At 34.8% G+C, this 24892-nt stretch overlaps 1 protein-coding gene across 35 annotated transcripts in view; it reads left to right on the top strand.

Moving 5' to 3' along the window:
- The window catches only part of RIMS1 (regulating synaptic membrane exocytosis 1), a 463443-nt gene that overhangs the window by 352836 nt on the left and 85715 nt on the right, over positions 1–24892 (top strand). For 14 of the 35 annotated variants that reach the window (XM_082474128.1, XM_082474130.1, XM_082474127.1 and 11 more), the window contains 2 exons: positions 12432–12544; positions 17959–18107. The exons of 10 other annotated variants lie outside the window; for them this stretch is intronic. In XM_082474128.1, coding sequence (XP_082330254.1) covers positions 12432–12544; positions 17959–18107 — 262 coding nt within the window. Of the gene's footprint in view, positions 1–329; positions 360–12431; positions 12545–17958; positions 18108–24892 lie in introns of those variants that run through there. 11 more of the 35 variants (XM_082474094.1, XM_082474116.1, XM_082474105.1 and 8 more) reach the window with 2 other exon arrangements.

The following is a 24892-nucleotide window of genomic DNA, read 5'->3' as shown; positions in this document are numbered from 1 at the left end:
GAGTGCTGTAATACTTTGCAATTCTTCAAAGGCAAGAAAAAATAACACAAAATATACTTTTCAAATGCCAAATATACAATATTAATTTCCCAATGTTTCTGTTTTTATTTAAAATCTTTAAATTGTTGCATTCATTCTTTCTTTGATTGATTTTAGTACCATATTTGAGATTTCCTCATGGTTTCTCATTGCAATTTACCATGTCACATTATATGTTATGTATTTTTATTATTCATGCCATTGTGTTGATTCATATTTCCATGTCTAACTATAAATTTGCTGATTTCTTTCTTTTGTTTCCATCATTATGTGCATTTAATTCATTGAAGAACAAGAAAAATATAACTCATCCACAAAAGGTAAATATTAATGTAACTTTTTTAACAATTTAATATTGTTAATATTGTTCCTTTTCTCTCATAGTATATGAGTTATATAACTGTATTTATTGAAATAATGAGCCAAACTATTTAACAGATAGCTTTTTCCGTGCAGTGATTTGGTAGGGCATTTGGTATTAACCGTTTTGTATTGTGAGCAGCTCACATCAAAGAGGAGAAGATTAAAATTAAGAGTATTTTTGCTTCAAAATGTATTTATCCACACTGACAGCTAGAAAACGATTCTCTTTGGAAAAGAATAGCATATTTATAATATGTTTTTGTTTATTTGCATTCCCCTGCTCTCATAGATAAAGGGTTTAAGTCTTACCTTCTGTGGTGCAAAGGAGTAGAAAATCCCTGGGTTTTCCTTCTAAATAGCAGTAACCTTATGGCATATTTGGCCCGCTGCAGTCATGCATCTGGGAAGTAGCTGCCAGGACGCTACTCCTCTTGGCCTCAGGAGGGTTAGAACACCCATCAGTTCTTTCTTCCTGAGGGACACAGGAGGGAAACCGTTCAGCTTGCTGTGTCGGCACCTTGCTGACCTGCCTTGTGGTCCTTTGGATCACATTTGATGTTTGGTCTTTTGGACTTGAGTCCCACGTAGACGCAGACCTCCTCCTACTGTCTTGGGCCACCCTATTTGGTGTTACTGTTGGCTTGATAATTAAATATTTGAATATGAGTTTTCAGCTTAATGAAATAATATTAACAATATTAAAAAGTTATATAATGCTGCATAATTTAATAAAAGTATTTACTCAATATTTATAGATTCGTGATTGAATTAATTTGTTGTCCATAGTAACCCTCAAAGTTAGTCCTGAGAGGACCATCATCCTTATTTTATGAAAGATAAAACTCAGGTTGAGAGAGATTAAGAGACTTAACGCATTCACACTGGTGATGTGACCTAGACTGCAAGCCCAGGTCTCTTACTTTGGACCTCCTTCCTCTATACTTTAGTGCATCCTATTTTAATAGGCACAAATCCCAAACATATACCCCTAACTCCGAGTAGATTGAGGTATGTGTTACATCTCTTAGTGTCATAGATTGAAAATGGGAGATGATATTCAATTACTTATATCAGTTTGAATTTATAAAAATATATTTATATTCTGGCACATAATACATATTCTCGAACATAACACATATTCTGGCAAAGTGTCTGACATACTAGGCAATAAATAGATATTAATAAAAATAAAACGTTATTCAGTGAGATCAAGATGCTTTGGTCCCTAGGTTTTACATAGATTTCTGGCTATCTTGCATTTTTAATTCAGGTATCAGAAACACAAATTTAGGTTCAGTAGTACAAAAATGACCAATACATTGGCACTTATATTCAGAAGAATTTATTTAGATTTGCAAGATAAACTTTAGTTTGCTAAAAGCATTAAATTTTATGTTGGAGATGGGTCATGACCTCATTCATTTAGCCAAAAGGAAGAAAAATGTAATAATTCTTCATCTGGAGAGCTCTTCCTTCTATATTACTACTAGCCAAAAGCTATAATTTGCTAATCAAAACAAAACAAAATTCATGGGTTGTAGAACCTCAGGTGTATGAAGTGTGCCCCTTTACAGCCTTACTACACAGCACATCAGGTCGTCGCGTTTTACAAAGTCACTGTGTCCTGGCTGAGATATGTCATCACTGTACCAAGTCTGCCTTGGACACAGGGTGTGGATAAGCTTCACGGGATGTACCCCAGGGCTGCAAACCACCCAAGAGGCGCATCCCCAAATGCCGCCGGGAAGGCGGAGAGCAGCCCAGGATGCTGTACCCACCCCCCTGGGATTTAAGGGAGCACAGCTTAGCATGAAAAGCTTGGGAAGCCAGGAAAAGACAGAAGCAAATTCAAGAGATTTCTTTAGAGTCAAATTTTAGACTCACCTGCCCCATAGGAAAGATAACGTTTTGTTTTGCATAGAAACCCTGCTGCTGTGAGCTGATCTCTTCTGGGGTCGCTCATATTGGAGAACTGAGTTATCTTGAGGGCTCCCTGGCCCAGCCATGCTGAGCTAACGACACAGGCCACCGACCCCTAGGGAGAGTTGGGTTTTGATGAATGGAAGACGAACTTGTAAGACGTTCCCAGTTCGTTGAGGATTGAGAGGTTTCACAAGATGCAAGATCTTCAGTGTTAAAACCAGGACAGCTCTGGGCGAACTGGGAAGGTTGGTCACCCTAACTGTTGGGAACCACGATATAATTGTACAGCATATTTTGCAAAGCACTTCCAGAGAGGTGTAAAGTACCAGGAACATTTTTAATGGCAGATAGAATGTATAGGGCACTTCCTCTATGTCAGTGACTTGACTGAGCGTGTCATGTATTCATCTCATAGCTGTACAACAGCCTGAGACATAACTATTCGTATCCTCATTTGCCAACTGAGGAAGCTGAAGCTTAGAGAGATGCAAAACCTGGCCCTGTGTCAGTCTTCGTTTGGGAAGTGGTAGGACAGGGAACTGGGCTCGAGCCTCGCTCCAGAGACCTCGTTCTGAACCACTCTGACAGGCGGCCTCTCCCGCATTCGGCATTGACCGAGCACCCACTGTGCGTCGATACCACGTAATTACGGTAATAACCTGGGCACAGCCCTGAGGAAGGCGTGATGACTCCTTTTATAGAAAGAGGGCACAGGGGTTACGAGGTTGCCCACAGTAGCAGAGCTGCTATAGGACAGAGCTGGGCAGTGACCCCACGGCCCATGTTCTGTCCACTGCCTCGTGTCACTGTCACATCTTCCACTCACAGCACCGGGAGGCCCTCTTAGGGGCCCTACCTCCCCCGGTGACCTGATTTTGGGCCGCGCATCTAAATCTTCCAATCCCTGGCTTGCTCTTCAGATGAAGCGTGCACCTTGAGAACAGGAAGCCAGTGTATTTGGACAAAGATAACACAAATTTTGGGCTGAAAAGTTAACGGAGGAAATAGAAATGTTCCTAGCAGGTTATTTACCTTTTACCTCCCCCTTTCATGTTGGAAACCAGTAGACCCTATCTTTTTAAGATTCAAAGACTGTTTTATAGGCATATTTTAAATCATTCATTCTAAAAGTAAGCCAATTTTTCCCTCTCTGCTACATTTCTTGGACAGTTTTAAAGAGCCCATGAATGTAGTTTGGGGGCATCGAAATAATGATATAAGAAGATCAAAACAGAACCAGAAATTAAATGACTTCAAGGTGAGAAAACATGTTATTATCATAATAAATTTCTAATTTATATGCCTTTAAGATAGTATTTCTTAAGTGCATTAACTCTTTGCCTTTTGGAAGCAATTTGGAATCATAACAAAACACATTATACTGCCTTTTCTACAAATATGAATTCCCTTTATCATAAAAAATGTGTAATTTACACCCACAGAGAATGAAAGGGAGAGTTCAAGTGACTAACTGATTTAAACAGGAATAAAGAGCAAATAGCATCTGTTGCGTTTTGTTTTCCTGTTTCACTAATAAAATATATAATAATTATTGCAACCAGGCCATTTAAGAATTATCTCTAGTCAACTGAATTTTTAAGTTTCTATAAAAAAAAAATGCTCAAATAAATTACCTATATCTTCTTTTTGAAATGTTGACAAGAGCAGTTTGAATGTTAAGTCATGCAAAATGTAATTTTTATGGAACTATTAGCATGAACCTTAATTAGGTGTAATTCATATTAAAAAGTAAAAAACATTTTAATAATTTTCTGTTACATTATTTATTGTTTAAGTAGTTGCACACTTAGTAGTATACTATGGTTATGAAACACATTATAGGAAAATATTATGTAACTTGACTTTTGCCAAAATAAGTAAACTAGTTTGTATATTCTTTACAGGCAGCATTATTTTAACTGTCATTAAGTAGAAAAGGATTTCAACTTTATTCACATTTTTCTTAGATGCATGTTGAGTAGGTGCATATTACCCAGGTGATTCATTTGTTGTTACTGTGTATTAAGATTTCAAGTTCCTTAACCTTCTGGGGCTTTGCTTTTCCTGGACACTTATTATGAATATTCATGAATGTTTATTCATAAATATTTAGAGCTCCATTAGTAAAAGTGTCTAATTGGTCCATTGCTCTTTTTGTCACAAACCCATAACTGTGGTCGTCATTCTAGACTTCCCTTTAAACTTTAGGGACGTAGTAAAGCGACCCATGTAAAACAGTTCCAAATTCTTGGTTTGGACCCTTTTTTTCCATTCTGCTGATTCAAATGTATATTTATAATAGTAGTAAAGACTTTTACAACTTCAAAGTATTTAGCACTTAAATCAACCAATGGTCAAATTGTCAGATATGCCCCCTTGAGGGAAAACGTCGTTTCCCCTTCCTCCCTGGGGTCTGTGGGTCGTGCAGGAGAGGCTGCTGAGAAAAGGCTGATGTCTAGCCATGAATAGACTCTTTGATTTTTCTCCTCCAAAGCTGTACATTTCCCCTAAATATCGTATATTTTTTTTTTGCAAACTTTATAATTTGTAAACACTTTTTACAGAAAAGAAGGGACGAGACATTGAATTTAGTAGTTATGCCACCTTGAGCCTTTCAAGATAGAGTCTGTTGCCATCAGTATAATTGGAATAATGAAAAATGATGGATAAACGTATTAGAGATACAGGGGGTAAACAACGCGACCCCTTGGGGAGCGAGTCTGTTGTTCCCCGAGAAACCTTCATGTCCTGGGCGACTCTGCGTTCTGAGTGTGTCCTAAGCAGTGCCTCGTAAGAAGGACAGTGCTCCCTTCCAAGACGGAAATACATTTAAAAACTGTTTACTACATCTGTGACTCTGTTTCTGCTTTGTAGATAAGTTCATTTGTACCCTTTTTTTAGATTCCACATACAAACGTTATCACGTGACATTTGACTTTCTCAGTCTGACTACTCAGTATGACAATCTCTAGGTCCATCCATGTTGCTGCATGTGGCATTATTTCGGGGAGGGATAAATTAGGAGAGTGGGATTGACATACACACACTACTCTACCTAAGATAACTAATAAAGACCTACTGTATAGCACAGGGAACAGTACTCAGTACTCTGTAATGGCCTATATAGGAAAAGAATCTAAAAGAAAAGTGGATATACATATATGTATAACTGATTCACTTTGCTATACACTTGAAACTAACACAACATTGTAAATGCTCCAGTAAAAATTCTAAAAAATGAATCAAAACAAACATAAAAGCAAGAGGTATGAGACTGAAAAAAATCATGTGCCTAAAACCAGCCATCAGTTAAGTTAAACCAAAAGCAAGAGGTATGAGACTGAAAAAAATCATGTGCCTAAAACCAGAGAGATGTTACAATGTAGATTTAAACAGAAAAATTTTAAAGCCAATTTTTAATGCCTCTGTTCTGTTTAGAAACTCCATGAGCAAAAGTTTTGTTTTAAAAAAAAGACATTTTGTTCAAAGACATGATATAGGAAAATAATAAATAGAACAAAACATAAGACTCTTTAAAAATAAAAATTTTTAAAAATGAAAAGCTGTTTAACTCTGTGTAACACAAAAGGGCAAGGTAAAATGACAGATTTTCATCTGACTTCCTTATCTGTCCAGTATCTGATTAATATTTTCAGTTTTACTCTGGGACTTGGCAACTTTGACACTGAAAGTGAGATCTGGGTCTGGAAATTCTGAGCTTTGTTTTAGGTAGTTGAGTGAAAATCAGCTAATACAAGAGACAACCTTGGGGTTTGGGCTGCAGCGAGATTTGAGTGAAGATACAGACAAATTACCTATTTCCCCTATGTCAATATTCCATTTCAATTATCTATACTAAAACACAGGCTGTTTTCTTTAAAAATCCTTAAAGGCAATGTGGTTTTTCACTAAATGTGTTACTTACTTGTTGTGTTTTATGTTTCTCATACTGGATAGATGTTATATTTTATTTTATTGTTTATGTAACTGTAGCATAATCCTTAACATTCAAGAGAATTTTACAGGGGTGCAAGGGAAACAGTTTTGCACATTTCTACCCTTGCAAATTGAAATGCATTTTATTCTAGGAAAATGACCCATTTCTGGCATTTCTGTATAGTCAAAATATTTTAAACATTTAATCTTTATTTATACATACTGTATACATCAGGGGAAAGGAGGTGGTGTGTAAGTATTCTATCAAAGTTGCATATTATACTCATATGACTCCAAAGATAAGGATGACCATGAAAGGACTACATTATCTTTTAACTGGAAAAAAAATGATGGAAAATAACAAAACATAACCAGTAAATTTTTCCCCTTGACTTCCATGGTTTTGGTAAATTGGCAAATAAAAAAAAAGTAAAAATGCTGGAAATTAGTTCATTGAGCAAGAGAGTAAGTCATTGTAGTTTTCCATTTTTTGAAACTGTGAAAAAAATATCAATACCCTATTGAAATAATACAGAGTCATAGACTACAACAGCGGGAAGTTACTCTAAGTTACCTTCTCTTCCCTTTACAAATGACAACTCCGTAATGGACAGATTTCAGGACTGATCAAGGCCACGGTGACGGATACTGATGCCGCTAAGGTTGTCATCTCTGCCGAATCTTTCCCAGTCCTGAGTTCCGACCATTTCACTCCATTGCTTCCAGATGTATGGACAATGTTCACACACCTTAACAATTTGTATTCCTCTAAAGTCGAGAAAGCTGTGTGTAGAGACTCGCGTCGCAGTCTTGAATTTTCGAATATAAAACCATCTTTCTTTCTCTTCAGGCTGTGTATAGCTTATAATGATTACAGATTCAGTCAGCTAAATTTTTTCATCTTTTATTACTTTATAATTTTCACGTTTCCTATTATATTGTTTCTTGTATTTGAGTGCCCACTAGTACTGATTTTTGACAATAAGATGCTTCGGAGAAGGGGTTTTGACAGTGCTGTCCGTAACTGAGACATTGCAAGTGCTTCCTGCATCTGTTTAATTCTACCTGACAGCTTTCAGGTGTGTGGTCACTTATCATCGCTCTTTCTGAGACACGCACTGGACCAAGGTCGGGGCTTGACTGTCGCCAAACTCGCATTGTATCAGTAACGGCAAGGAAACAGAGGCGTTAAGTTATCTATCATAAAGTGTGATAGCACTTTGTAGTTAACTAGACGAGCTTAGTTATCCTGTGCAAATGTTACCATGTTTCACCTTTGACACATGAACTAGCTAACCTTGTTAGAAAATAAAATACTCATAATCTTTTTACTTCAATATATTTAATAATATAGAAATTTTCATTATTCCTATTCTCTTTTACACTGTTTCACCTGGAATACTTGAAAATACAGGCTTAACAATATATTACATGGATTATCTTTTTTGCCTATAAACACAAGCATTTGAAATTTCAAATTCATGTTAATTTCTAGATGCATAAGGAGAAATGTGAAAGATTTAAGGACTGAAGAGCAGAGCATATATATTTATATATGTATTTATATATTGTAAATAATTGTAAATTTGTGAATATTTAAACCACATTTATGAAAATTTAATGTTTAACTTATAATTATCAAATTACACAGAACCATAATATTCACAATATTTTAAAGCAAGTCATGAATGTCTGCTAAGTCAAAGTAGTTTCCCAGAAAAATCACATTTCTCTTTGGAAAAGGTGGTACTATAGAAATGTTTTAAGTGGTGGGTTAGGGAAGATTTATTAATGATTCTTAAGCTTTTTTTTTTTTAAAGTCACAGGCCTCTTTAGTAATCTTATGAAAGGGATAGGTCTAGAAGAATGCACATAGACACAAACACAATATTTGCAAATGACTTCAGCTTCTTCAGTTTCACCAAAGATCATCTATAGTACTAGAATTCATAGCAAAACATGGAGCATGAAAAGAGAAGTAATTATTTTAATCTGTCTTTATTTTTAATAATACCTAAGACTTTCCATTAGAAAACTCTAATAAATTACTTTTTAAATTGTATTTACTTTTCTCACCTTGCATGCTGCAATCAGTTATTCTCGTTGAGTTTAGAAGACAAGAAATTATTTCATAAGTATTGTTTTAACTTAACCTCTAAAAAAAGCTCTAGTTTTATACTTTCTTAATTGTAATGTTGAGCTGATATTTGATATATGTACATTCATTGGATAAAAATACCAAAGTTTAAAAATAACAGTAGATATAGAGTAAAGTTGATCTAAAGAAAACAGATTAAGTTCAATAAATATCTTTTAGGTAAATTAATATTTGCTTTTTAAAAAGCACAATTTATTCAACATCAGACACATCAGTCAGCTTGTAGAAAGCATAGTGAAAAATTCCAGCTTTTAAAAAAAAGCTTCTGTATAAAATTACAATGTTAATTACACCCTAGGGGCTAGGAGAAATGAATTATGTTACTATCACTCTATGGGCAATTATAACTGAAATAACTGTACTATATGTAAGCTATATTTTCATTAAAAGACTAAGTGAAATTACATGATAATTATATTTGTCATAGAAAATGAGAGGGGTTATTTCACTCTCTAGTATGTAGCAGTGTTTGAAATTAAAAAAAAAAAAAACCCGGAAGTCCCCGAATTTAAAATCTTTTTAAAAAAGAATAGTAACTGGCACTTTAATGATTTTGTTGGTTTCCAATGCTAGCAGTATTCAGAATGCTCCTAAAATGTGAGTTTAATGCTAGGATTTGTGGAAGAATTAGAAAATATTTTATTTCATGTTTTAATTTTGCTATTGGTATTAAAATTGTTAATATAAAAATTTTAAATGATCAGTAATCATTCTTTTCAAATTAAGATATTTGAGCTCTCTGGGCTGTGGTTAATTTTACTTTTAGTGAGATACCTAACAGATAATCCTATTCCAAGGATTCAATTAATTTCTAATCATTACCAAATATCTATTATTCTCTCTATAAATCATGTACATTAATAATCATGTCTTCTGGTTCAAACTTGTGATAAATATTCTATTTTAACTCATAAATTTTTCTTACTATTTAGATTGACACACCCATAATCCAGAAATGATGTCAATTTATTCCACAATATACAGTTGAAAAAGAAAATGCAAAATAAGCAAAATCTGTAGAAAAGTTAAAGAACTGCCAAATTAACACTAATGCCTCTTCATTGATGTTTATGAAAAACAATTTTACTGAAACATGATCACCTGTATAAACAATTATTTTAGAATACACACTAATGTACACATAATCAGGAAATAATGAGAAATGTTTTTTTTAAATGTTAATTATATGTAATTATCTGGCTTTTGATATGAGTAGGTCAATGATAAGCTGTTTGCATTTTGCTTCTGATCTTGGAATCCGAGAGCAAGCAATGAGGACATAACAAACTACATTTTTGCTGGCGAGTCAAGGGGTCTAGTCATGATTTTGAAAAAAAATTAATTTGGAGATTTCCTTTCTTTGACAGATTAGAAGATGTCAAATTTCACTTGTTTAGGAACAAAGATAGTACATTAATCGTTTTTGGAAGGTCAAAGCGAAGTCATATAAAACCATTTTAGGGATTCAGTTTGTTGTTGGTATTTTTTAAAGTCTTTAAAAAACCTGCTATGGCTGCCATTTTCCTTTGGTATTGGCCTTGGTCCTGTCTGTTCTGCCTCTGCTTCAATACCCAGTGAGTTTACTCTGAAAGCAGAATGACAGCTGTCACCACCAGCAGGTCTTCTTGAGAGCGATGCAACACAGAGAGCAGCCTTGTCCAAGAGAAAAAAAAAAAAGACCACATTTAATAAAGGGAAAAAAAGAAATGAAACGAGTAAGAAAGAAAGGAAATCTCATTTACCTTTGTAAACTTTAGAAAAGCCTTCAGAATTGCTAGTCTGGATGCAGTTGGTTTTAGAAAAGAATAAAAACAAAGTATAACTGAAATTATCTAGCTTTTTGACAAAACAATCTGCCTGGAGGTCTTCCAGGTTCATTAGATGGAAAGCCATCCTGAATTCTTGGAGATGAAAATCGTGGTCTTCTCTAAGGGACAGCTGTAACCCACAGGTACTTTGCTGATCACACCGCCTTGAAAAGAATCTGAATCCTCTTGCTTAATTTTTTCATGGCTTCTTGGCCACCAGCTGCTGTGTCCCTCAGGCTCACCCTAGGAATCCTGTGTCCCCATATCTTTCCTTAATAAGCTTTTTTCCCAAGCCCAGGGGGGAAAAAAAAATAGGATTCATTTCAGTTAGGCTACCACTGTGTTCTTATGATTCAGTTTTGAGTTTTGCAAAATAAACATTTAAAATCAACCATGTCATAAGCTAAGTAATTCTATTTAAAGCAATGAGGTGTTGTCCTGGCAAGGTTAAATCACCAGAACTGCTTCAAGCTGCTTCAGGCAGTACCTCTTGGGAAATAATCTTTTCAGTGTCAAGTAACTGACCCCCTAAGAATTACATGATGCTAAACGTAAAGGTCACAAAGCTATGGGCTAATCAATGTCAAAAATTTCTTAAAATTAATATCATTGCTGAGAAGATTAAGCTAACATCATTTAAATCTGCTTTTATCACGTGACCCAGGAGGTACCACGTCCCAGGCACATGGCAGAAAGAAGACACATGTACATTTTCTCATTGGGTATACGGCCTTCTATAACTACAACTCACATTTTTCAATAACTTGTCTCAATTCCTAATTCTCTTGAGTAGCATTTTGCTTTATATTACTTATGACTCCTTATATATTGTCAAGTAATTAATACATTTCTGAACTGCTTTTCTCAAGATCTCTCTTGAACCATCCTTTAATCATAATAGTCAACATTTATGGTCTCAAGTCAACATTTTCAAAGCAAGTGTGCGTGATTGCTTCATTCCCATAACGGTGACATTAGGGATTGATAATCGTCTAATTTACTGAATTTACACAAAGCTAAACATCTAACAGCTTGGTGTGAAAATTACAATTAAAACATTTACCCACACATTTCACAGCATGTATTTATCTCCTGGGCTATGAGCCTGTATTTGAACACACAGTAAAAGCTACATATTTATTGAATTTTTATAATGAGTGTCAGTGTCTTTTATCAGGGATCACAGGCCATGTTTAATCACTGCAATGGAAAAAATGTGTCAACGAGTGTCTTTATAAACCCCTTGTAAGAAAAGAAGTCAGCACTCACAACTTAAAAATAAATTGTAGCACTTGTTGCAGAGATTGGCAAGAGATAAGTTGTGAAACATAAACGTAGGTCTCACAACGCAGGTATACATACACGACTGTATTCTTCACTCTTCATTTGTAAGCATGTAAAAATTAAAGGCAGGGTTTTAAAGCCAAGCTGCTTGTGATGGATTCTGACTTAAAATAGCTCATACTTTACTGAAGGCTGTAATTCTTTCCATCTAAACAATCACTCCTGTTTCTTAGGAGATGATAAAGGCATAACTGGAATACACATGTTTATTTACAAATTTAAATTAAAGAGCTAAAGTTCTATATCACATTTTCAAGAAGTATGAATTTCATTTATGTTTTCTTCAGAAATAGAAAACGAATCTTTTCTCTTAGCAAGTCCATTTTTAAGAATGGCAAATATTCATGAAAAGCGGCTGGTAGAAATGAAGGATTTAATAAGAATGCCTCAGAAAAGCAGGCGCTCTTCCATTACAAGAGTTTTCAGGTGACTCCTGCAGCTGAGGGTGTCACATGGTGTGCATGCATGTAAATAAACACGTGTACCTCTGTGTGATGTGTTCTATCTATATGTACAAGCAACAACCAGTTCATTCAACAGGAAGCATATTTTCACAATTCAATTCGGTTTCACTTAATCACTCATGAATGGAACTGAGATTATTTCACATCCGATAAAGACATAGGATCCTTAGCTTTTGTTACTAACCTTTGTGTCCCCCATTCTGTGTGATTTGAGTCACGTTCACCTTTAGAGCGACAGTTGCTAGCATTGTATCTTCTGCCTTTGTTTTTTGTTAATCGTGTGATTTCGAAATTTTATTTGATTGAAGTCATATCAAAAGCATTGCAATCTTAAACCATTCGGTTCCTCAGAGGCGCTTCGGTGTTTTAACAGACTCCCGTTGTGTGTTTTTGCAGCAAGCTTAGTAGTGGAAGAGCGAACGAGACAGATGAAAATGAAAGTGCATCGATTTAAGCAGACAACAGGGTCTGGTTCTAGTCGAGAACTTGATCGCGAGCAATACTCCAAGGTAAAACCAGTAACCAACCAATAGTTCCCCTGGTAAAAAAGTACCTTATGGGTAGCAGGTAGGACCAGTGAGCACCAGGTTATAGGAGAGAGGTTATCCTTCAGGTGATGGTCTTGCATCATAACCTCTCTCCTCTTGATATTTTCACAAGATATAAGTTTAGTAACATATTGTCTGTTAACCTGGATTAAATGTTTTATCTAAAAAGAAAATGAAAATACTTGATATTAAAGTCACTTGATGATCGATTGTCGTGGTCAAATTCACATAAATAAGCAAGATATGTGAAACCATTTTATTGCTTGAATATCACTTAATATTGTATTTTAAATATTAAGATATAGAGTTATACTCTTAAATACTAGTTGAGGTTGATATTCCTATGGAGATTTCTTAGTGAATGACAGAAATTTTGTGATGTGAATTTCTTATTGATCTGTCTTTAGTGAGAAAAATAACTGATTTCAAAGTCTCAGAAACTGAAATCCACACAATTTCAAGTGAATAAAAATTTAATTTATATTTCAATATTATTTTGTATGGATGCAATAAGGAGTTTATAAACTGCTGACTAGCATCTGATAATTTTGATTAAAATATGCATAGAATTTTATACTTCATGAAGCAATTTTAAATTTATTATCTGGTTTATTTAAAAACCTTTTTTTTAGAATACTACAAAAGTGGCAGCAGCCACTACAAGACAACCCGTGTTTTAATCTGATGTCAAGAATCCTTTTGGAAGTAATGACCTTTTCGAAATTCAAAATTAAATAAAACATTGTTAGCTTGTTATATGAACCTAGAAAAACCTACTCATTTTTAAATATTGGAGGTTGGTCATTATATAGCCAGATATTCAGGGACTAACACAAAAATATGAAGTGGTGACAAAATCTGATTTGTCACCAGCCCACCATAGAGCCATATGTGCTGGATGCCATCTTATCACTTTATATCTTAGTTTAGCTGCAGAAGGGTTCTTCCAACTGGACAACGTCCAAGGTCGCTGTGATTCAGCGGGGCTCAACTCCCAAGGAGTCTGAAACAGTATTTTAAAAAGTAAAATCAGTAAAGAAAAAAAAAATCAGTAAGCAAAATATCTTGATGTTGCATAGAGTTGCTGATTCCAGCTCCACATATTTTTTCCTCCAGTTTGTTCTTTATGATATTATTACTTCATCTGCTGTTTGTCTGTCTTTATGGATATCATCATCATTTTTGCTTGCTTTTACTACAAATGCAGTAAGAATTAGGAAGTAGCATAAGTTAGGTTTTCTTCCTCCACTGTTGCATGTTCTTATTTAGAAACGATCTTTAAAGCTGGAAATGTTTTCTTGATTTCTTAGCATTATGTCAAAGGATGAGGTCAAATAGAACAGCAGGGATAGGCAGAGCCAGTGCAGGAAACAAGAAAGAGATAAATAGAGAATCAGCATAAAAAGACTGAAAGCCTTTTCTGAACTAGGTCTCTCAACATTAATCTGTTGATCAAAAAAAAAAAACTATAAAATGAAGTGCCCTAGAAGTCTAAATCACCACTAACACATATTCATAATGAAATGAAAAGTAGGTTTATCTTGGTTGGGAGATTCCAAATTCTCTCATGGGTAGAAATTTAGAACTTGAAAATACCTCAAAATGATCTTCAATTCCAGCTGTCTTATTTACCAAAGTCATGAAAACTGAGGCCCCCTCAGAAGAAAGGAGGCGCTTTCCCAACATTAACAAAGCCTTTCTAGGGAGTGGTGAGCCCACCAACTCCTGATCTGGAACTTAGATGCCCTTTGTTCCTCTTCTGACATCACTGAAATGTACACATGACTCCAGTTTGATTCAGAGGTTCTTCTATGGCTTTTAATTTGCATGCAGTTAAATTATCATATTCTGTCATTCCTTCCTTATTTGCACAGGCATTCTCTTCCTTTTCCTCTCTCATTGCATTTAAATATTAAAAAACCCATTACTTTCAAATATATTACTATTGCTCTTACTGCATACATTGATACTACTATATTACATAAGTAAAATTATTATAAATTATATTGATAAGTGTGAGATCAAAGATATGGTCTCTTTAAAAACAAGACTATAGGACAGGAAAAATATATAAGATAAAATAACAAATAATTAGTTTATTTTTAATTTTATATGTTAAGTAAAAGGTAAGTACTCTCTACAATTCTAAGATTCCTAATGCTTACAATAAAATTTTTAAATAGTTTCCAGTAGCAATTCCAGTTAAACCTCTCGCATTTTTTTCTCTCTTAAATTTATCCTTTTATCTCAACCTTTTTACAATTTACTTTACAAAGATCTATTTTTATTTATATAGTTGAGAACCAGTATTTTCATAAATTTAATATACATTAAATTTTGAACTTTCTTCCTTTATTGACTTATTTGTAGTGTTTTAATCCATTTGGCATTTTGGATGAAGCAGTGCACCTTAGTTGAAATTCTGCCAAATTAGAAATTGGTTAACAGCTTTCAAAATATTTATAACCAAACACCAACAGAACTAGAATTTCTTCAGGGCAAAGAATTACCAGACACATGTAGTATAATTCCTAAGATGTTTCAAACCTGGCATCTCCTTTAAAGTATTAAATGAACCTAATTCCATCCTGAGTAAGGAATTAGCACTAACTTGGCTTTTGAGAAAACACAAAACTTCGTGTCTCTGAAATGTGACACTGTGCTGGTTGTTCACTGATGTTAGACAGAGTCGCATGCCTTGGTGATGCAGTAAAATTCATAACTGGAGACTGAATTTGCATGTAGGCCTCACATTTTAAAGAGCACTTGTGTTTCTGTAACCCAGGAACAGCAGGCAGGATTGACGTGATGGGTTCTGTAGGCAGCTGCCAAAAGTTTATTATTACTTATGAAAATAACAGCCCTGTTATTAGAGCTTCCCCCCACGTCAAGGACAAATTTCCCTGCTATGTGATCAGTGTAAATTTCTCCTGAGGAGGCTACATTTCTCAAAATATAATTAACGTATTTGCATTAAAATATTTAATTGTTAAATAGGAAATTTAAAGAATCATGCTTGATGAAAAGTCAAAGTGATTATTTAAACTTTTAACAGATTTTGAAAATAAGTAGATACAGTAGTATAAAGTGAGTATAAAAGCCTTTCTGTTCCTTCAAATAACCAATGTGAAGAAAACTGTGACATGGTGTCAGAATGGTGGATTTTTCTTTACCCCAATATAAAAGATTTTTAATATGACAGACAATCTTTTAAAATCCCTTGTTTTATCTCTTGGCTGGAATAGCAAAAGTCTATAGACAAAAAGGAGGAGAAGACATGATTTATAGAAAAGGAGGATTTGTTTAGTTGGAGAAATAATTCCGTGCACACTAACATGCTCTTATGTTATAGTCTACACTGCTTATTATTGGCATTTGCCAAATAAGGGGAGAATTTGTGCTGGGATCACGCCATGCCAGAAAATCTCTTACAGCTGGGTAAATTTTTATTGTATTAGAAACCAATTCATTCATATTCTCTCATGGACAAGCTATCATTTCAATGTTTGGAGACATTATAATAATCACATAACATATTTACTTAGCAAAATAGTTTCAGAAACAAGTAATATAGGAAATATGTTTGTACCCCACTAACAGAATTAAATTCAGATTCCACTATGTGAGCATATTTTTTACATCTATTCTGTAAATAAAAAACAGCTCTTATTGAAATGAATCCTGTCAGTCAGCACCATACTATCAGATAGGAAAGAATTTAGTGGTAAAACATCATGTTACTTTATCATAAACCATATTAATTTTAAATCATACATGAAGTTATATAAATAGCTCAGTTCTGAACATAATAGCATATATGCACGTCCTTTTGGTTTATAATGAAGCATATGGTTTTCAAAAACAGATCATGCAATTATGAAGAAATTCTTTGGAAAGATAATTTTATAGATATTCTATGAATTTGAAATTGTTTTCATGCTTGATGTGAAATTCTTTGCCCAAAACATACACATGAGAGATGAAAAATTAAAACTAACATTTAAATACCTTAGGCCTGAACTACTAGCACTTGAAAGATTATTAAATAAACATGATCCTTTCTCTAGAAGTTTTTAAAAAGTATTATTGTCTTACAGTTCTTTTTGTATATACAGATCTACAATTTAGCACCATTTTATTTAGTATTCTCTAGCAAGACAATTGTTTATACAAATTTTTAGAAATAGAGTGTTTGGATTATTTTAGATATATTAAAACTCATTTGCTATGGAGCAGAGAGGATGGATGAGTTTTTCTACAAGTTTAGCAAACATTTGATATTTTCACACCTTAGGACATAAATGCAAAATTAAATTGCTTGATAAGAAACTTAAATACCCAATGTTTGGCCATGTGTCCCTTTAGTTATGTGTTCTTTTTATTTTATATAACAAGTTATATTATCTTACCTTCCAGTACCTAACAATAGAAAATCAAGTATATATTTGTTATTTTAAAGTTGTAGATACTTATATAACCTTACTATTTATCTTGATAAAACACACATATAAAAATAAAAATATAGACTGTATAAAGCTCTTCACTGTGTGATTCTTTGCACTAAGAGAGGGAAGTAGGAAAAAAGAGTAGATTAACTGCTTTGAAACCTTCACAAGTTTTCATCTTTTACCTAATGATTTCTGAGACCTCAGGTAATGAATACTAAAGACAAATATAAAGACACATTTAACTATGAGATTATAGTGTATCTTGAAATTTAATAGGAATCCATTTTTTACTTTCAACACTTAGTTGATAGTTTAAACCTGAAAATAACTAATTAAGCCATAATAGCAAGAAAGTCAAAGTCCAGTCTTTGCCTCAATCCTTCTGCTTTCATGTCAGTGCTTTTTTGCAGAGAGATGTGTTTTTTGGTTACATTTGAGAGAATGTGATGTCTTAGAATAGGGAAAGTGTGTAGGTAAACTGAATATAAGTTTTAGACTCAAGAAGCACAGACAGATGGAAGCAGTGTACCCCATGGATAGAGTAGAAGGTGAGTAGAATCTGTAGGCAATGACGAAAACCCAGGCAAGGAAAGAGGAACTGATGTACTAGAAAAAATAAATAATACAATTTTGAGGTCTTAAGTACGTGCAAATCATTTATTCAATGAATTTTCCACCCAAGCATTGACACTCTCGTTTTACGATTCAGTCCTTACAAACCACTCCTTACCATTCGAAGGGGCCCGGGTTGTGATACTGGAACCCATGTACCATGCTAGCGTTTGGGTTCTTTTAGGCTCCACACCTATGTTTGCGAAAGTGCACTTTTGCTTGATGTGGGCTGAGTAGCCGTTAGCCTCACCACGTGTGTGTCTGTTTGCCAGCCTCCGATGACAGAGCTCACGCTCTCTTGTTCTCCATCCTTAGTATAACGTACATACAGATCAGTACCGAAGCTGCGACAGCGTCTCCGCCAGATCCTCAGACAGTGACGTCAGCGACGTGTCTGCCATCTCCAGGACCAGCAGCACCAGCTTCCTGTCCGAGCAATCTGAGCGGCCCCGGGGCAGGACCAGGTGAGTGGATGCCACCGTGTGTACAAACCGGGTAAAAATGCACCGTGCTTCCTGAGTGTTCTCACTCAGACAGGGTTTAGGTCAAGTAAGTAGCAGAAACATTTCATTGAAACTACTGGGACTAGAGCAAGTTCAGCGTCGATTCACTGTTGTGTAACGTTGCCTGGACTCTTTGGTACTTACTATAAGATGGGGCTGTAACCAGAGTCAAATTTTAGAGATTGCTCTAAAATTCCTTCTGAAGTGATTAAATCCACAAAGCATTCTTTAGTCCAGGGTCAGAAAGCTCTCTCTGTAAAGGGCCCCATAGTAAGTATTTCAGGCTCTGCAGGACAATCTCTGTCTCGACGCTCTACATTGCCACTGAGGTGCAGAAGCTCTGCAAACAAGTGAACACAGTCCTATTGCAATAAAGTTTTATTTACAGAACAACAGAGAGCGAGCTGCATTTTCCCCTAGGCTGTAGTTTGCTGATCTCGCCTTCAATCACATAGCAGTTGGTCCGCCTTCAGGTGGGTGTGATAACAAAATACACACCCCTCTTTTACAGTAGGGGAGCTGTAAGAAGTTTGCATGAAGTTTGTTTAAATCACCGACAGTTATCTTGGTTCTCACAAGGCAAATAACCCTGCCGAAAGGGAAAAGACCTCAGGAATCTGGCGCCATTTTCAGTACAGCAGACTCAGTATGGACAAGGCATGTTTTATATTTGTTCTTGACTAGTTTCCAGAAGTAGAAGTTTCATTGAAGGCATTTTGGGGTTGATGAGAGGCCCAAGAAATATAAATGTTCAAAACAGGAGCAACTATCTTCCCAATATTCCGAAAGCCTTTTATGATCACACATTTTGATGATGTATCCTGGGGCATTCCCTCTTCCTGGATTTCTCTGCACCTAGCTCCCATGTTGAAGCAAACTGAGACCAATTATCTTACTGTTAATTAACAATGCCACACTGAGATTCTACAGGAGCAATTCCGATCGATCAAGACATTAAGAGAACGTTTTATCTCTGTTTTGAATATTCTCAGCATCTGGTCCTAACAGGATATTAAGTTCTCTAAAATTTAAGAAAGAATGAAAAGAGCTAAGGAATGTAGCCATATTGAGCTGCTAGGATAGAGGGGTAAAAATGATTATAATCGATTCCTTTCTATTGAAATATTATTAAGATATTATGTTTCAAAACCTATTCAGTTAAGCAAGAATATTGATAAATAGGGCTTAAACAAAGACTTTTTTCACTTTTAATCACTAAAAACAATTTACTAAATAATTACAAAACCGTAAATCTTGAAGTAATTTTATGTTCACAATAGAGCCATGTACCCTGAGTCCTGTGCTGTAAAGTATGACTAATTAACAGAATTCACGTTACCCACCAACTGTGAGAATAATATGTGGGTCCACTGTCATTCTCTTGAAATTTCAGGAGAATAGATTCTTCAGAAGTGCATCTTCAGGAAAAATTTGGCCGTATGATTTTTGAGGAAGAAAGCAAAGAACAGAGGAATTTTAGGGGGCTCAACAACAAGGGACTATGGTTTTATACAAAGGAGGAGAAAGAACTTCATGGTAGTGATTGGAGCCAAGGTTACTCTGTGGGAAAATGCTAGTGTATCAGATAATACTCACTATAACTAGATCATGACAAGAAGCAGAAGATAGAAGATTTTTTGCCTCCTTGATTCATATAACATTTATTATGTATTGAAGGTGGTGGGGATGGAGTAGACCTAGGAAGGGTGCAAATAAATTTCTTAATGACAAATCCGTTTTCTGAAGGCATTTCCCTGTTTCCGACTTCCCTTTCCCTTCTCTGTGGTTTAGAGCACATTTGAGCTCAGTTATTTTTATGTAAATAGTTATGTAAATGCAGTCAGTTAAGTTAATGGCTAAACAAGTTTCCCCTGAAGCTAATGTGAAGAAGTATTTTCCTGCAGTCCCATACTTTAGATCAGGGATTCTTTATATGTGGTGCATGTTTGATTCCTTAGAACACTTAGGAGGAACAAAGAGGGTAAGATGAGCTATGGGAGGGGCAGGTCTTCCTTCTTACATCTTTTCATGTATGTCCTTCCCCCTAAATATCCTCACAGGTGCACGGACACACATGTACACCCCCCCGACACACCCACACACACACACACACACAGTTATTTTGGGTCTACCATCAGCCCTATGGTAAAAACCTGAGAGGAGGGTTTGTGATGAAAAATAAAAATGACATCAAAAGGTTGCAGGCTCTTCAGCTTTAAATATTCCCAATTCTTATAACACTATGAATAATGATTTTTCTCAATATAGTACTGCTTTGCATTTCTGTTTTTTTTTTTTAGTAACTAACACCTGCATAGGTTTTAAAATTTTATTTATTCAAGTTCATGGATAAAAGATGAAAAATGTGATCAATATAATAATAGATGTATTTACATTTCATAATAGGTACCAGCAAACTTTTGAGTTCCTATCAAGCGTAAAGGCTATTATTTTCCAAGACTTCATGAAAGTATAATATCTAGGCCGCATGCTCAAGGAGATTATAATCTGTTTAAGAGTTTGAAACCTGTTTTTATATCCTGATTCCCTGCACAGCTGACCCTTGAACAACGGTTAGGATAGAATCAAGACTCAAACCCTAGTTCTTTTGATTCCACATATTGTGATCTCTAACTGAACACAAAATTTTCCCCACACTTAGTTAATTTAAAGGTCTATGGAATGAAAATATAAGTACTATATTTACTGAAAAAATCCCCATATAAGCAGATCCACGCAGTTCAAACCCGTGTTGTTCAGAGGTATATGTCTTCACTCACATCTTCCTGTGACACAGGAAATGTTTTACTATGCATTGCCTTGGATGGGTTTTCATCTGGAAGTCATTAAAAGGATTTAGAAGACACTGTAGCATCCCCTGAAGGCAGTGCTCAGTACCTAAAAGTCAGCCAAGTGTCCACTGTCCTCCTGAAGGACCATAGGGAGAAACCACTGACTTGATCTTATCCGTATCATATAGAACCGTAGTATGTAGGCCCTTAAAATACCACGTATGGTTTTGACTCCTTCTATCCAAGTATGCTATGAACCAAGAAAATGTCAAGATAAGCACATCTGAAATGAGCAGTGGTCTGCACAGTATGATATATAGGCCAGTGTTTCCCAAACACTGCTTGCTACACTTTCCTGTTAACGATTCATAGTACACACTATTGTTCTTAACATTTTGAGAAGTTCTCTCTTGTAACAACTTGTTTATCTTTGCTTATTCCAGCACATACCAAAGCTATTTCATTCTGGAATGCCTGTTTCACAGGGACATCCATTAATGGGTTGCATAGCTTTTGAGTGAAGTTTGGGAAATTCTGTTTTAGATAATCAGCATCCTTCTGCCTAAGAAACAAAAGGCTGTAAAGAAAGCTTTAAAAAGCCTGTTTGGGGGACGAATAAAATTAAGCACATATAAGATGTGTATAGGTTGAAAAATACAAATATATTTGGATGATCAATCTCTAAAAGATAATTTTCAGAATATTAGGAACTCATGGGCCATATTCTGAATCTTTTGTGTTTGAGATAATGATTAGGCAAAAACTACCTTGACCACTTGGGGATGGACCAGCTAAACCATATGTTTCTGTGTGAATTGAAAAAGGGCATCTCTCCCCCCAGATGCATTCTAAATGCTTCATTCAAAATAGCCTAAAACATACTTCATGTTTTCACAGTTTCTGTATACAGGGAACTACAGTAGAAAAACATACACTATAATGTTTATATTAGGGTAATTAACCTTTTGTAGATATAAAGAATTAAAAGTTATTCTAAAATTGTTGTCACAGATTAAAACTACTTAAAATCTCAGTAATTTCTAGGATGATTCTTACAGGACAAAATCAACACTTAATACTTCAAAATAATAAACACCAATGAAGATTTAAAGTTCCTAGTTTTTCAGATTTGTTCTGCATGTGAGTTAAATTTTAATTTCGTATTGGCTTAAATATTCCTCGAAGAATGTTTTCTTATCCAAACACAAAATATGCAAAGTATATTAGTAGAGATGGCATAATTCATGATAAAAATGCACATATACTAGAAACCCAGAAAGAATATGTTGAGTTTTTGAGTTCTCTATGCTTTTTTTAACATCAAAGAAGATGTTCACCTCAAAAAGAGGCTGAATTTTCATGACATAGCTCTGATTTTTTTTTTGTCTTTATCATATAACCATTTCTTTCCAGGCAGACAAATTTCAGATGTTTTATACAAAATCAAGCTATAAAAGCAAATGCAAGCGTAATCCTATAATTGCTCTCAGATGTTATACAATTTTAGAAGTTCTGTCAAAAGCAACAATTTCCCAGCAGCATTCACGTTTGTGACAAAGGTTTGCCTTGATCTACAAGGTTGCCTTTCTATATCTAAGTGAATTTTGATACAAATAGTTTTTGGTCTTTTTATTATCTCCTTTTGAAAGAATATTTTCAAAAGCAGTTATCTTTTTCTACATTCATAGTTTGAAAGACTTGAGAGCTTTTTAAGAGAAGTTGTCTTCTATACACAAATATTAATCTTGCAACCGTAAATTTACTTAAATCTGGCAGTTGATGTCACTAGGCATAATAATTAGCATATACTGAAGGAAATATGCTTATATTTATTGGGGGATTTTAAAACATTGTAGGTTAAACTCTTTGATATTTTAAATTGTGATAGAGAATGAGTGCCTAGGTTAATATCTTCCAGAAAATCAATCTTATTATTGCAATTATGCTTGAAAAATATTACAGAAAATCTCAAGTGCCCTTTATTTCACGATAGTTCTTCAACTCAGCAAGGGAATACAGGATACCATTTAAAAAGAATCTGGATTTTTTGTGATGGCATTTGAAAAATACTTAACTGCAAAATCATTTGAGCAATGAACAGCTCAGAATACCAAATGAAGCTTTCATTTTATATACTTATTAATTGTTATGCCTACTGACATTGAATATAGTCAAGAGTGACCAAGAGGGAATTCTTAGAGCTAACCACACAATTTTGCATGCTCGCCTGTTGTACTGTAGAAAAACAAAGTCTACTGAGATCTACAAAAGTACTAAAAAGAAAGAGGAAAATGACATGGAGATTTGATGATTAGGAGAGAACAAACTGGACCACAGTGAAAGATGCTGGATACTGAATATCCAAGAAAGGAAATATATTTTGGCGATCTTCTAGTGGCTTCTTTTATGGCATTTCTTCGTTTTAATTGTCCAAGACTGATGAGTGGACTATTATTATTCCCTGTGACTAGATTAAAGCTGTAGAGAGATGGAAAGACTGTGCCATGTGCCCTTTAAAAACACTCTACCTTTATGGTAAAATTACTAAACCATACTTATTAGTATACCGTATGACTGAATGTGCCACACATCTGAATTGTTATACCGCGCCATATCCGTAACATAAACAAAATACTCTTGACCTATGACTGTAATTATCACGACAGTCCTTAGAGTAGCCAGTTAGAGCTCTTGGGGCAGGTGAGGAGATTCTCCTGGTGAGGGTGTTCCTTGCAAACCTTTAAGACGACATTTTAAAGGGAAGCAGCGCTGGTCCAGTTTGAACAGCTCCAACCTGCTCTCTTCTTACTGTTCTACTCTGTCAATTCATTTTAGATTTACTAAGATATGTTTAGTTAAATTCTGGGAACGTCAGCAGACTATTAGAGAAATGCTTCCTGTATAATAGACAATTAAAATGGTCAGTTACAATAAATTTTCAAAATTTAATAGAAACCCAGGATATCTTATGAAGATGGGAGTTATTTGTTGAAATGATCATTTGTAATTAGATCTTAGAGACAATGTCTGTCTATTGGGAAAAAATAACTACTCTACACATGGAGTTTTGTAGTACGTCGTAACTTTTTGTTATTTGTAGAAATCTATCTCCCTGTAGCTTTATTTCTTCTCTTAGGATTAAATTAGATCATTTTTAACATTTAAAAGATTTTAAAGAGCATGTTCAACGGAAACTGTAGATAATGATAATTAGAAACTTTTCTTTAACGAGAAAAATAAGTCTTAGTGTGTGTTTGGAAGAGGGTGTAAAATCGTATCTTAGTCAAGCTGAAATAAAATCTTTGAAAGCTCAAAACCAAACCATATTAATAACTTTACTTGTAATACATGTTAGTCTATTTGTGATATTGTCTAAATCATAACCGATTGTGTATAAGTGAGTACAACTTTCCAATTTGATTTAATTATCCTAAAAGAAGTTACACATTTAATTTAATATTCCATTGTTAAATAAAATAAGAACATAATTCTCCCTGCTTAATTATTATTTTCCCCACAATATACAAGAAATGATCGATAACTTACGTACTGCTAACAGCACATCTTCAGTGTAATAGATTATTAGAAAGGTATAAACTTTATACATCTTTTAAGTGCAAGGAAAATAACATAGGTGATAAATCCTAAAGTGAATTGACAATATTAAAGCAGCTTTCAAATACAACCAATTTATTCCCTAAGAATAGTTTTCAAAGAGAAAATAATTTCAACTTTGGGCTTCCAGTTCCTGTTCATGGTACAGGATATGCTTGTAGCTGTGATCTTGGCTTTCGACACAGAGGCCAGGAGCAGTGCATTCACTCTGGGGCTATGACCGATGTCCAGAAGTACCAGCTTCGGATTCAGGCTAGGCTTGGGTGTAAGAGACCCACTCCTTTGCTAAGACACTGACTGACTCTGCTTCAATGCTCTGTAATTTCCACGGCATAGGAG

This window comes from Balaenoptera physalus (assembly GCF_965194825.1).
Source record: "Balaenoptera physalus genome assembly, chromosome: 9".
NCBI lineage: Eukaryota > Metazoa > Chordata > Mammalia > Artiodactyla > Balaenopteridae > Balaenoptera > Balaenoptera physalus.
The sequence above is the reverse complement of the archived record's forward strand: the minus strand, read 5'-3'. Positions and strand labels throughout refer to the sequence as shown.